The sequence below is a fragment of the Pogoniulus pusillus genome, chromosome 4, assembly GCF_015220805.1.
Source record: "Pogoniulus pusillus isolate bPogPus1 chromosome 4, bPogPus1.pri, whole genome shotgun sequence".
NCBI classification, from domain to species: Eukaryota; Metazoa; Chordata; class Aves; order Piciformes; family Lybiidae; genus Pogoniulus; species Pogoniulus pusillus.
Window position 1 is genome coordinate 38,615,724 of NC_087267.1, and position 13,309 is coordinate 38,629,032.

The 13,309-nt window shown below is 41.4% G+C and overlaps 2 protein-coding genes across 4 annotated transcripts in view; one reads left to right on the forward strand and one right to left on the reverse strand.

Annotated features, from left to right (window-relative positions):
* Positions 1-2,161, forward strand: part of GRM3 (glutamate metabotropic receptor 3) — a 138,119-nt gene extending 135,958 nt beyond the window's left edge. For both annotated transcript variants that reach the window (XM_064142590.1, XM_064142591.1), the window contains exon 6: positions 1,614-2,161. In XM_064142590.1, the coding sequence (XP_063998660.1) occupies positions 1,614-1,687 (74 nt within the window). In that variant the 3' untranslated portion in view covers positions 1,688-2,161. The remainder of the gene's footprint in view (positions 1-1,613) is intronic.
* A 7,251-nt stretch (positions 2,162-9,412) lies between these two features.
* ELAPOR2 (endosome-lysosome associated apoptosis and autophagy regulator family member 2) overlaps positions 9,413-13,309 on the reverse strand; it is a 117,695-nt gene continuing 113,798 nt past the window's right edge. For both annotated transcript variants that reach the window (XM_064142592.1, XM_064142593.1), the window contains exon 22: positions 9,413-11,514. In XM_064142592.1, the coding sequence (XP_063998662.1) occupies positions 11,455-11,514 (60 nt within the window). In that variant the 3' untranslated portion in view covers positions 9,413-11,454. The remainder of the gene's footprint in view (positions 11,515-13,309) is intronic.

The window sequence follows — 13,309 nt, forward strand, 5'->3', positions numbered from 1 at the left end:
TACAATTGTCACCAAAGCAATGAAAACCTGTTGTATAAAATATTAGGCAACGGAGAAAAGCATATCAGAATGTGGTCCTCACCTCTGGCTGCATGGCATCTGGTGCCATGGTCTAGCCTTGGGCACTGTGGTAAAGGGTTGGACGTGATGATCTGTGAGGTCTCTTCCAACCTTGGTGATACTGTGATACTGTGATACTGTGATATTCAGTTCTGATCCAGGGGCTCCTAGAAACACAGGGTGTTATGGCCAGAAAATATTCTCAGATCAGTTTAAAAATAATCAAGATTTCAGATTCAGTTATTCAAAAACATCTTTTGTTATTCAAAATTTAATTCAGTTATTCAAAATTTTTTGAATTCAAAAAATGTACTCAGATTTTTTTTTTCTTCTAAATTTCTTTTTCTTTTAATAAATCAAAACACAGGCCCAATGTGCAGAAGTAGATTCTCTTCTGGATATAAAAATGCAAAGGTTTTGTTGCAGGAATGTTCATTCTGATTACCTAAAAGCTCAAAGGATCCAATCTTAGCATTTCTTGCAACACACAGAGAATCCAAAGGCTTACTCTTTATTCTACAGGGGTATCTCCCTGTATTAACCAACACTACCAGGCAAAGTGAGACCCAGTGGCACAGAATCATCAGAAAAAAAGTCATATATTTCATTTGGACACTTCTCAGAGAAGCTTAGCACCTTAAGTGCTACCAATGGTCAGAAAAGACCAATCGGGTTCCTCCAGAGCCTCAAATCTGAAGTGCTTTCCAGAGGTGCAAGTGGTACCTCCGCTAGCTTCACTGCTGGCAGTCACCTCACAGTGTCCTCTCATTGGGCATCTAGATTAAACTGGATGAGATGGTCCAGACCAATACATTTACATTTCTTGGTGTGGTGGGATTTTGGAGACTACACATTCCTGGTTTCAGTCAGATTGTCAAACCTCTGCATGATGTGAGTCCTAAGAGAAACAATTTCGAGTGGGGACTTGAGCAACAAGCAGCCTTTGATCAGATCAAGCAAGAAGTAGTCCATGCAGTGGGCTTGGGACCTGTGCAATCTGGTCTGGACATTAAGAACATTCTGTACACGGCTGCCAGTGACAATGGTCTAACTTGGAGCCTTTGGCAGAGAGCTCCAAATGAGACACGTGGTCGTCCTCTTGGTTTCTGGGGACGTTGTTACAGAGGTTCAGAGACAAATTACACTGCAACAGAGAAAGAGATTCTAGCAGCCTATGAAGGAGTGAAAGCAGCTTCTGAAGTGATTGGAACTGAGTCACAATTGCTTTTAGCTCCTAGACTGCCAGTTCTAAACTGGATGTTCAAAGGCAAAGGCTCATCACCACATCATGCCACAGATGCAACCTGGTCTAAATGGATGGCTTTGATAACCCAACGAGCACGAATGGGTAATCTTGACCGACCTGGTCTGGTGGAGGTGATCACCAACTGGCCAGAAGGCACAGACTGTACCAAACCTCCAGAGGAGAAAATAACTCGTGCTGAGGAAGCTCCTCCCTATGGTGATCTCTCTGATCAGGAATTCCAGTCCTGTGTGTTGTAAGTTTTTTATCACTCTGAAGTCAATTATTCTCTCCTCTCATTCTCTTTCAGCATCTGCCAGTATGTACGTACCGACGGTCTGCAATGGAAGGGAAGTTCTGGACTCCACCACTTCATCTCTGTGATTGTGACTTGCAGTTCAATTCTTGAGTTTTTAGACTGTTAGGCAGAATTTTGCACATGTTGTGCACTTGAGAAAACATCAGAAAACAAAAGGAATCGAAACAAAACTAGTATCTTTTTTTAGAAACAGTGTAATAAATTATTTTTGAGGATTGTACAGTATATAGTGATGTCCTGGGAATTTTTAGACTGATTTTAGCCCTTCTGTTGTTAATGGTGGTAAGGGACATGTAAATAACCATGGTTCACAATGTGCATAGTCCTGCAGTAAGGGAGTGATTTGTGGCAAGCACAGTTGCAATGTTAGGTGACTTCTTTCCTACGAAATTTTTTTGTAGCTCCTTGTTGTAATTAACTTAGACTTCATTTCTATGTTGTATATTACAGTTACCTTACGTGTAACAGATTGGTTTTCTCAGCACAAAACAGCAGTATTAATGTAAAGGCACCAATAATAAAAAGATAAAAGTTTTTCAGCATGGTTTCATTTTTGTTTCTTCCTCCCTCAAGGTCATTACAGTTCTCTAGATGCCAGGATGGGACACGGCATCCTGGCTTGTATTAGAAGCACTGTGGCCAGCAGGAACAGGAAGGTGATATCCTCCTGTGCTTGGCACCAGTGAGGTCACACCCTGAGTGCTGTGTTCAATTCGGGGCTCCTCAGTATAGGAAGGACTTTCAGGTGCTGGAGAGCATCCAGAGGGCAGCACATGGCTGGTGAAGGGCCTGGAGCATATAGTCTATGAAGAGGTTATGTTCTTTACAAGTACTGGAAGGGAGGTTGGAGTGAGGAGGGGGCCAGCCCCTTGGTGTCAAGTGACAGGACTAGAAGAACTGTTCACAAGCCATGCCAGGGAGGGCTTAGGCTGGATGATAGGAAATATTTATTCCCTGAATTGGTTATCAGAAAATAGAATGGTCTGCCCAGGGCAGTGATGGAGTCACCATCCCTGGAGGTGTTCAAGCAACGTCTGAACCTGGAGCTTAGAGATATGGCTTAGTGTTGATCCTTCAGTGCTGGGTTGAGTGTTGGACTGGATGACCTTTGAGGTCTCTTCCAAGCAGATATATTCTGTGAGAAGAATCAAATGTCTGCAGTACTAGTGGAGGTCTAGGCTGGATGTTAGGAGAAAGTTCTTCACAGAGAGAGTGATTGGCATTGGAATGGGATGCCCAGGGAGGTGGTGGAGGCACCGTCCCTGGAGGTGTTGAAAAAAAGCCTGGATGAGGCACTTGGTGCTATGGTCTAGTTGACTGGCTAGGGCTGGGTGCTAGGTTGGACTGGATGATGTTGGAGGTCTCTTCCAACCTGGTTGATTCTGTGATTCTATGATTCTATGTATGCACACATACCCATGTATGGGTCTATGCCTATGTTACAGAATCCATACCTCATACATGCCTCTGATGAATGTGCTGTCAGGGTGAAGTCTAAATTCTCTCTCCTTAAAAAAAAAAAAAAAGTGCACATTCTTAAAGTATCTCAACTGTCCTTTTTGTTATTAAAATGTAGGGTCCTTGTCAAAAGTGAAACAAGCCTAACTGCATCTCAAGGAGATACAAAAAAAAAGCTTTCTGTCATTGGTTCACTCTCTTGGCATGAATGAATGCTATCATGCTCACAAGAGATGGGTAGCACATAAAAGACAAAGAGATTTTAGATTAAGGTGGTAAAGAGATGGGAGAAAACCTGCCAGAAAATTAGCAAAGGCTGTTTTATACCTCCAGCCAAAACAAAGCTGGTTCAGTTTGTCCACACAAAGAGTGCTGTGAAAGGTAATTGGAGAAACAAAGAGAGAGAGACCAAAAAAAGTCCAAAAAGAGAAATGCAGCAGACACTTACATACATCTCTGAGGTGACCTTTACATTCAAACCAAAAAATTCAACACACACAGCACCTACTTAGACAATTGCAAAATAGGTTTCAAGACTTCTGTAACTGCACTTTTAAAGCTGCCCTGCCCTCAAAAATCCTCTCTTCTGCTTGGCCCAAAAGTCATTAAGGAAACAAATGCACCTTTGATTAATGTGTCTGGGCATATTTACCTAAGGGCTTCTTCTCGTTGATCTCATTCCAGCTGAGGTCAATAGCTAAATTCTCACTGACTTCAAAGACACCCACTAAAGCTTGAAAGACAGACACAACAGATGCACACTGTTGGATACACAAGTTTTCTGGGCCCCAATTCTGCTGCTCTTGTAAAGGGTTTTACACGTTTCTGGAAAGGTTCACATCCTTAGTTCTGAACTTGCAAAGGAAGGCAAAAGTCAAAGATGCAGGTTCTAAAAACTCCTACTCACAAATAAATGTCTAATTTTTATGGACATCCACATGTCCACCAGCAAAGATGTCTTGATGTCTACATTTCTGCAGTAGGCTTCACAGTCAAAAAATGCTGTCTAGCAAAAAAAAAATCCACTGACTGTTTCCCCAAAACAGCTTCTTTCTAAATCAATACTTCTTTAAAGCAGGTCAAGTTGGGCAGCTGTATTATATTTGACCTTTGTGTGCTCTTTTATGGAGTGAGAGGCTGCTCACAGTATGGCTAAAGGTCAGAATATTTGATGATAATGCATCTGTATTATCTTCATGGAGCTCTTAAAGATGCCTAAGCCCACAGGGATTTCTTAAGGATTTTTATGGAAAGCAACAATCAGGGTCAAATTCACCTCACCTAACATTCAATGTCTGCAGTATAAAGAGGAGATTTTCAACCTCTTCTCTCTTTGTACTCAATCAAGTAGATGCAATTTCCCTGGCCTATCTCAGACTGTTAGTTTAGGCTGAGATCATAGAATCATAGCAGCATAGAATCAACCAGGTTGGAAGACACCTCCAAGATCATCCAGTCCTACCTATCACCCAGCCCTATTCAACCAACCAGACCATGGCACTAAGTGCCTCACCCAGGCTTTATTTTTTTTAACAAGAAATGTTAACACAACTTGCTCAGATCACAGAGTTTGCACTGACAACAAAAGGACTGTGTCAGATGAATTCCATCCCTAGAATCTAAGCTGGCATGGCTGAAGCTAATTTATAGCAGGTGAGGATCTTACTGCTCCAGAGTTTTCATACTACAACTATTCAGAAATGGCCCAACACCTGTGTCTGAACACTTAGCTGCTTGGAAAGCCACTTGCATATGCATTTCTCATGGTGGGGGGAGGGAGGGGGGGCACATGGAGCTCTGTAGTTGCAGCCTGACTGAATTGCTCCTGAAATTTTTGTACTTGCCTTTGTCTGGAAAGATTTTCACCACTCTCTGTTGGATGTCCAAAGATGCAGATTATCCTGTTTTGCCTGATGATTCCAGTAATAGAGTTTCAAAACAGCAAAACTAAAAGGAAAATGTCAAAGTCTGGCAGAGGCTTTGCACACCACACTCCTGAAAAACTAAAACTAACTTTCTTTCTTTCCTTCCTTTATTCCTTCCTTCCTTTCTTTTCTTCCTTTCTCTTTATTCTTTCTTTCTTTCCTTTCTTCCTTTTATTCCTTTCTCTTTATTATTTCTTCCTTTCCTTTCTTCCTTCCTTTTTTTTCTTTCCTTTCTCTCTTTATCCTTTCTTTCTTCCTTTCCCTTCTTCCTTCTTTTCTTTCTTTCCTTTCTTCATTCTTTTCTTTCCTTTCTTCCTTCCTCTCTTTTTCTCTCTTTTCTTTCTTTCCTTTCTTTTTCTTTCTCTCTCTCTTTTCCTTCCTTCCACCCTCTTCCTTCCTTTCTCTCTCTCTTTTTCCTTCCTTCTTTCCTTCCTTTCCCTCCCTTCCTTCCTTTCCCTTCTCCTTCCTTCCTTCCTTCCTTCCTTCCTTCCTTCCTTCCTTCCTTCCTTCCTTCCTTCCTTCCTTCCTTCCTTCCTTCCTTCCTTATCATTGCCTCATTTTCTCCCTCTAGTTTCTCTATTTAAAACAGTTCACAGGTTCTGTTGCCATTAGTGTAAAACTAAGCTTTAGAGTATAAATCTTTTCTGGTCTTTTTGTATGTAAAGATCTAAGTAATTCACCTCAACACACAGTGGTTGCAGTCATGGTTCCTTGCACGATGGATGTGACCTCCATGCATCTTGGCCATGAGCCTGAAGAGTCATTACACAGCTCCGAGCCCCTCATGCAGCCAACCAAGGGAAATGCTGGGGAGGAGAGGAAGGCTTAGCTCAGCATTGACAATGCCTTACTGTAGCCTGCAAAAAGGATTAGTTTTTCATTCAGGAGTCCTAACTTCAGAGTGCCTGAGCTCTCTGACACAGAAACAAGAGCACAGAAAGGTTTATGAAAAGAAAAGAGGCTCAAAAAATAATCGTCACAGGTCAAAGTGAAGTAAACAAAGTTTGGGGATTTTTGTTTGTTTGTTTGTTGATTGTTTTGTTTTTTCCTGTTTTTTTTTTGGGGGGGGGGTTGGAGGCTTTTTCTATTTGGTTTTTGTTTGTTTGTTTGTTTTGCTTGGGTTCTGGGGGTTTTGGTTGGGTTGCATAGGATTGGGGAGATTGTGGGATTTTTTGATGGAGTGTTTTTTGGTTGGTGGGTTGGGTTTTTTTGGAATCATAGAATCATAGAATCAATCAGGTTGGAAGAGACCTCCAAGATCATCCAGTCCAACCTAGCACCCAGCCCTAGCCAACCAACTAGACCATGGCACTAAGTGCCTCATCCAGGCTTTTCTTGAAGACCCCCAGGGACGGTGCCTCCACCACCTCCCTGGGCAGCCCATTCCAATGCCAATCACTCTCTCTGTGAAGAACTTCCTAATGATGAGGTCTTCCTTTTATAAGCCTTTAGTGAAGTTTGAAAGCAAAACCAAAGTCAATCATGGTAAAGCAGTGTGGGTTGTTTGTTTTTTTTCCCTGAATTTATTAAGCACAGCTGGGTTTAGTCATAGCTAAAGTCACTTCAAAAGGGATTGTCTTTTCAATTTGAAAACTCCAGCACCTGTTTCAGAATGATCTTCTACCTGAACTAAACAAATCCCCCTAAAAAAAAAGTGGAAAAATGTCCAAAATATCCTTGCTCTACCCAGAATTCTCAACTCTGGTTAAAGAGGTTTCCACTGCAGTTCTTCACCAATTAGTTTACTGAGAGTAAAGTAGATCAGAACAAGTCCTCAGCTCATCACCAAACACAGTCTAGTTTCCTTGATGCCACTGATTACTCATTAAGGCTTGCAGTCTACAATACAAAGGGCAGAGCCACCTCTAAGCTTCACAGCATCAGAGGTAAAGTTGAGTTTTGCCACTGGAAGAAGTGGCCAAGGCCAGAGTTGGTTGTTCTTGCAATATGAAGGAGATGGGTAGCAGGCAAAGGCTGCAAAGGGAAATCTGGGATGTCAATATTCTCACTTTTCCTGATTCTAAGGAAATGGCAGGGTCAGGAAGGAGCTTCTCTCTCCCCAGAACTGTCATTTCCCTACACACAACAAACCCTACTTCAAAGTCAACAAGGCAAGCCAGCTAACAACTTCACCACTGCCTACAACGAGCTGGAAAACTGAGCATGTTACTCCTAAAGAGAATGAAGTTCCAGTACCTTGGGATTTTAAATATGGAAGTAGGCAAAGACAGGAATGGGCTGTAGATAACACCAAAGCCCTGAGAAGTCACTCTTACATACCTTTTATTCAAGTACACATCCACACAGCTTATCTGTGTCTTTTAGGGGTTTCTAGAGCACCAGCCTTCCAGTACATGGGACCTTAAAGTCTTCTTCCTGATCAGGTCCAACCCTATACATCCAGAGAAACAACCAAAACACAGTGACCACTTATGATGAACTCCCTTTTCCTGTCTCACTTGTTCCTGCTGCATATATTCAGTGTGGGCACATCCAGCCACATGACTGGGTATGTCAATGTCACCTACACTGTGACACACACTGTTTATTTTAGAATGAGTCTGACCTCCTTTCACTTCTGTTCCTGTCTCCTTACATGCTCAACAAAGAAGCATAGTTTGCAAGAATTCAAAAGCAGCAAGAAACAAAAAGAAGTGGGTTCAGTGACAGAAGTATACAAAGGGAAAGACTAAGAGAAACACCACCAAAGATAAGCAGAACAAGACTTCTCTTGGAGGTTATCATTCCCTGTTACAACACTCAGAATAGCTAAGGACTCTGGGCTTCATGATACACTGCTTGCTTAGGAAGAAATGTCATCTTCATTCATGTGACAGTGCCAAGTGCAGCTCATTTCACTCTTGTATTGATACACTTGTGTTGGCCACTGCTGGAGATAAGCCAACAACCACTACCTCCTAAATGGCAGTGTTTGCTGCTGTCTTACCTGGTTATATTTAATTACCTTGATCTTGTGGGTACTACCAGATCTGGCAGGACAGGCAAACCCAAAACTGAAAACTTTCCCCTTTACTAACAAAGATTTCAGAACCTCTTTTTTCAGGAGCAAATAGTCAAATCCTTTCTTTGAAGAAAGATGACAGTTCCTTGAAGCTACTCAACTCCCCATTGTGGCTCTAAGACACTTATTTTTTCCCAAATCTTGAGTCTTAATCAATCATCATCTATATCTCAAATATCAGCTAACATAATCAGAGTCAAGATAAAATACATTCTTTACACATTTCCTCCCTAGCAAGCACTGTCAAATCTGAGCCAATAACATTCTGCTAATTTCCTAACAACTTATACAGAGACACTACTAAAATACACTTAATCCTCAAAGAGGTTTAGTTGCCTGACTCCAAATTTCAGAGAAAAGCATGCAAATACAGCAATAAAATGCACTCCATTTAATCAAGTCAACACATAAGAGACTGATTCACATTGTTTTATGGCATCAAATAACAGTTTCTAATGTGATTCCATGGGGGAGAAAAGGGACAGTTGCTGTAAGTATATATTGGCAGAGTATTAGAAGAGATCACAGACAGCTGAGTTCTTAATGAAGTGTTACAGGCTTCCAAAATTTGCCTCATTCAGGAAAATAGAAACTTTATCTCTCTAGTATAGCTTTAAGAAAAGAACAGCAGAAGTCAGCTAAAATACACAATTTTTAACTTGCTTAATTATTGGAAAATGCAATTTTCTTATTTTAGGGTAAATAAAGTGTACAGTATTGGTTTGAATCCCACTACTGCACCAGATGTGCTGTTAGATTGACTGGAAGAATTTCCAGCAATACCATGACAAACCTTTTGGAAGCTTAGCTGAGAAGGGTCATGTAGCAAACTCTGTCAGAGATGATGAAAAAAAATTCACTCTCAGTTTTATTTGGGAAACAAAAGAGAATGGAATCAAATAAACTCTTTATAGTATTAAGTCAAATTAAATAAAATTCATTAAAATTAAGCCATTTTGACACTGCAGAGATATGGGTCCAGTGATGAAACAATATTCATAGAATCATAGAATCAACCAGGTTGGAAGAGACCTCCAACATCATCCAGTCCAACCTAGCACCCAGCCCTAGCCAGTCAATTAGACCATGGCACCGAGTGCCTCATTCAGTCTTTTCTTGAACACCTCCAGGGACGGTGCCTCCACCACCTCCCTGGGCAGCCCATTCCAATGAGAAATCACTCTCTCTGGAGAATTAACTGTAGCTGTGGCTTGGAAAACACATGGAGAAAGAAAGGGAAAAAAACTAAAGGAAAGAGAAAGGAAGAAAATTGAAGGAGATGCATACAGATGCAATTTGACCACAGTGCAAAGCTCTAGCCACCACTGCAAACCTGTAATGTTCAGGCCAGTCTGCAGCGTCACCAAACAGCTCAAGTCCAACAGTTCAAATATACTTTCACTTTATTTTATGAATGCCCATCAGATAGATAGCCTTGATGCTACAGCACACTAGTTGAGTAAAAATCAACAACATAAAAACCGTCTTCATAAAAGATCCAAGAAGTGAAATCCCAAAGCCATAACCATTTACTCCGTGAGCATATCATCTTTGACAACCATATAGAAATGACATCAGGACAACAGATACAATGTACAATAATAAGTGTGCAATGGTACAAAATATACAAAAAAGGAATGTGTATTTAATATACATTCAACAATACCCCATAAAAATCTTTGTTGGGAAAGTGAAGTGCATTTTCAAGATCAACAGAAAAAATGTACACCACTTCAGTTGAAATGCCTGAAGTATCTCCCAGCAAAAGAGTAAAGCCTTTGACTGGAGATATAAAATTAACCAAGCTGAATTTTCACTAAAGCAAAAAAAAAAAAAAAAAAAAAATCTAGACTTCATAATTTCTTTTTGTCCACATCTACAGTGTAATAAAATATTTAGAGTGCAGAAAATTCAGTTTAATTTAAATTTTACTTAAAAGTGGGCCCTCTTTTATTGATAGATCTAGCTCAGTCATATAAAATCCAAAATCTATATTCCTTATAGTAAAAAGACCATTTCTGCCCATTTATATCTTTTCTGGTTTTGATGCATTCCACACCTCACATCAATTTGTGATAATGGAAACAGGAGTCTCACCAGAGGTCAATACAAGAATTGCTCCTCATTTTCTCCTGGATCTATACGAGTCTTGCATAAGTTTACTCAAATATTTTTTGCCTAAGTTTCAAATTCCTTTGAGTTTGATCTCAATGGGAATATCAGGAAATTATTCCAGTGGATGTTATGAAGATCTCATGCCTATTACAATGTGGCTGACTTTATGGAAAAAGTCCACCTGGTCTCCAGTTCTCCAGGCACCATCTTGTGCCCTTCGTCCACAGCAAGTACTTGCCTTAACAGCAGAAAGCATTTAGATGCTGAGTTGTGCAAGTAGGTAACTCACACTCAGTTCCATGGGCATCCATCCTCATTCCTCATGTGGGTCCAGGAATAAAGGTGGATGAGTGTTTCTAATAAGCCTCCCAAGTGACAAAGCTGATCTCTGACTTGTAGAAGTAGAGATTCTTCCTTTATCGGCAGAGTTCAGGCTTTCTTGGTTTGCAACCCAGGGAAAAGTGACATATCGGCAGCTCAAGGGAGGGCATTGAAGCTGTCAATGATCTCTCTTGGAAGGAGAAGCTTCCACAGAGAGGTACAAGTGTGAGCTGCACTATTGGTATCATTTTCCTTCTCTTTACAGAGTTTGAGCTTGCTACGGCCTGCAAAATTCCTGGGCCCAGACCTTAAAATTCATACATCAGCAGCTGACACATTTAAATTCAATATCACCAGGTTTTAACCCAAACCTGATGGCCATGACTTAGGCATCAGAATGAGCTCAACTCACAGGTGCAACACTACACCTCTTCTATTAGAGGCTAGCAGAGAACATCCAGCCCACCAAAGCACTACAGTCAAAAGTATTTTCCAAAGTTCAAAACTCACCTGAGGCTCATTCCAAGTACCATTCACAATTTTGACTGTAAGAGAGACTCATAGTTATGTTACCAAAGGACAACACACAGCCCCTGCAGGGGGTTCCAGGCCTCTCTGAAAATAATTTCATATGCCTATGTGTAGAAGGAGTGGTAGGAAACGAAAGGTTCCTATAAATCATATGGCATGCCTGAGCCATGCCCAGGTGAATGCAACAAAAATTCCTGTGATTTGCAGAATGTATATCTCTTCCTGAGTTGAATTTCATCCTCACTGTAGAATCCAAGTGTCTGCTTTCTTTTTTTGGCAACATACTCAATAACTTGGTAAGGCATTCCAAGTTTCTGGTTTGGTTCCTGTCTTCTTGCCTCCTAAACGGCCAAGCACTTCTCACCAAGATCACCACTACAATGTGCGCCAGAATACATTTAAAATATGATCCTGTAAAAATAGAAATTAGGTTTGTTTCTTTGAAGGCAGCATTGATTCTTCATATATTTGGGGATCTTGAAGACTTCAGCTGAACAGATTCAAAGTTATCTTCCTTCTCCTGCAATGGAAAACACAGGTTCCCATCAACTGGGATTCCCCAAATACGCTCCAACAGTTCATCATAGAATCGACCAGGTTGGAAGAGGATTCCAAGATCATCCAGTCCAACCTATCACCCAGCCCTGTCCAACCAACTAGGCCATGGCACTGAGTGCTGCATCCAGCTTTGCCAAAGATTTCTCTTTATTTCTGCCAGAGTCATTAAGTGTGCAGTTAGGCCCTTTTGTTATTGAACACCACTACGAGTCCTGTAAAAAATCTGCAAAACCAATCAATTAGGTCACGTATATTGCATGTGGGACTTGAGAGGACATAGGAAAAATATCCATTTCATACTCCTAGTGTAGAACAGGTAGTCAGAACCAGAGAATTGCAAGGGAACTGTATCTGTGGTACTATCAATTACTACTTTGTTTCCTATTATGACTTAAATGTTTGGAGCAAAGTCTGTGCGTGTGAACACCACTGCCTCGCTCCTAGATTCCCATCACAACTGCTCCTCTGGGAGACCCACAGAGAAGAGGAAAAAAAGAGTCTACAAATCCTCTAATATTTTAAAAAATCAAGGCTGGAAGGTTGAGTTTTCTTTCTGCTTTTATTTGGTGGGTGACGGCCAAGGCCATCTGGCTGGCAGGCATCAGGGTGCAAAGTAGGGACATATGTTTTACTACATGTGTGAACAAGCCAATGGTCCATGTAGATGCAGCAAATGAAGGAGCTCTAATAAAACCACTCACTAGAAAATACTGGTTCTTGATCTGTGTATTGACTTTTTATACTTATTGTTGTACTCAAAGAGTTTGGAAACTAACTTCATTATGTGATTTTAAAGCTATCTTGCTCAGATCAGCCTAGAGGAGACATGAGAAATAAGAGGAGAAAATTGCCCTATGCTAGCCTACTACAGAATATGGTCAGAACATTCCTCACTATCAATACAGGCAGGGGGATGAGGCAATAGAAAGCAGCTCTGCAGAAAAGGGCTTGAGGGTGCTTATGGACAAGAAGCTGGATATGCAGCAGACAGTGCATGCTTGCAGCCCAAAAGACAAATCACATCCTGGGATACATCAAAAGAATCACTCCTAGCAGATCCAGAGAGGTGATTCTGCTGCTTTGCTCTGGTGAGACCTCACCTGAAGTACTGCACCCAGCTCTGGAGCCCACAGTACAGGGAGAACACGGACCTGATGGAGCCAGTCCAGAGTAGGGCCACAAAAGCAATCAGGTGATTGGAACACCTCTGCTAGGAGGACAGGCTGAAAGAGTTGGACTTGAGCTCTGTGGTAAAGGGTTGGACTTGATGATCTATGAGGTCTCTTCCAACCTTGGTGATACTGTGATACTGTGAAAAGGCGGCTCTGGGGAGACCTAATAATGACCTTCCAGTACCTGAAGGGGGCCTACAAGAAGGCTGGAAAGGAATTTTCTACAAAAGCTTGTAGTTACACATGAGAGGCAATGGTTACAAACTACAGAAGAGCAGGTTTAGACTGGATGTTAGGAAAAAGTTCATTATCATGAGGGTGGTGGAACACTGGAGTGGTTTGCCCAGAGAGGTGATTGAGGCCTTATCCCTGGAAATACTAAAGGTGAGGCTCAACAGGGATCTGGGCAACCTGATCTAGTTGAGGATGCCTCTGCTTACTGAAGCAGGGTTGGGACTAGATGGCCTTTAGAGGTCCCTTCCAACCCAAACCATTCTGTGATTCTGTATTTCTTGTTCTGAAGGACTTGGTACTGTTATGCTGTACAGATAGCCCACAGTCTGAAGTGGTTTCATAACTCCTTCA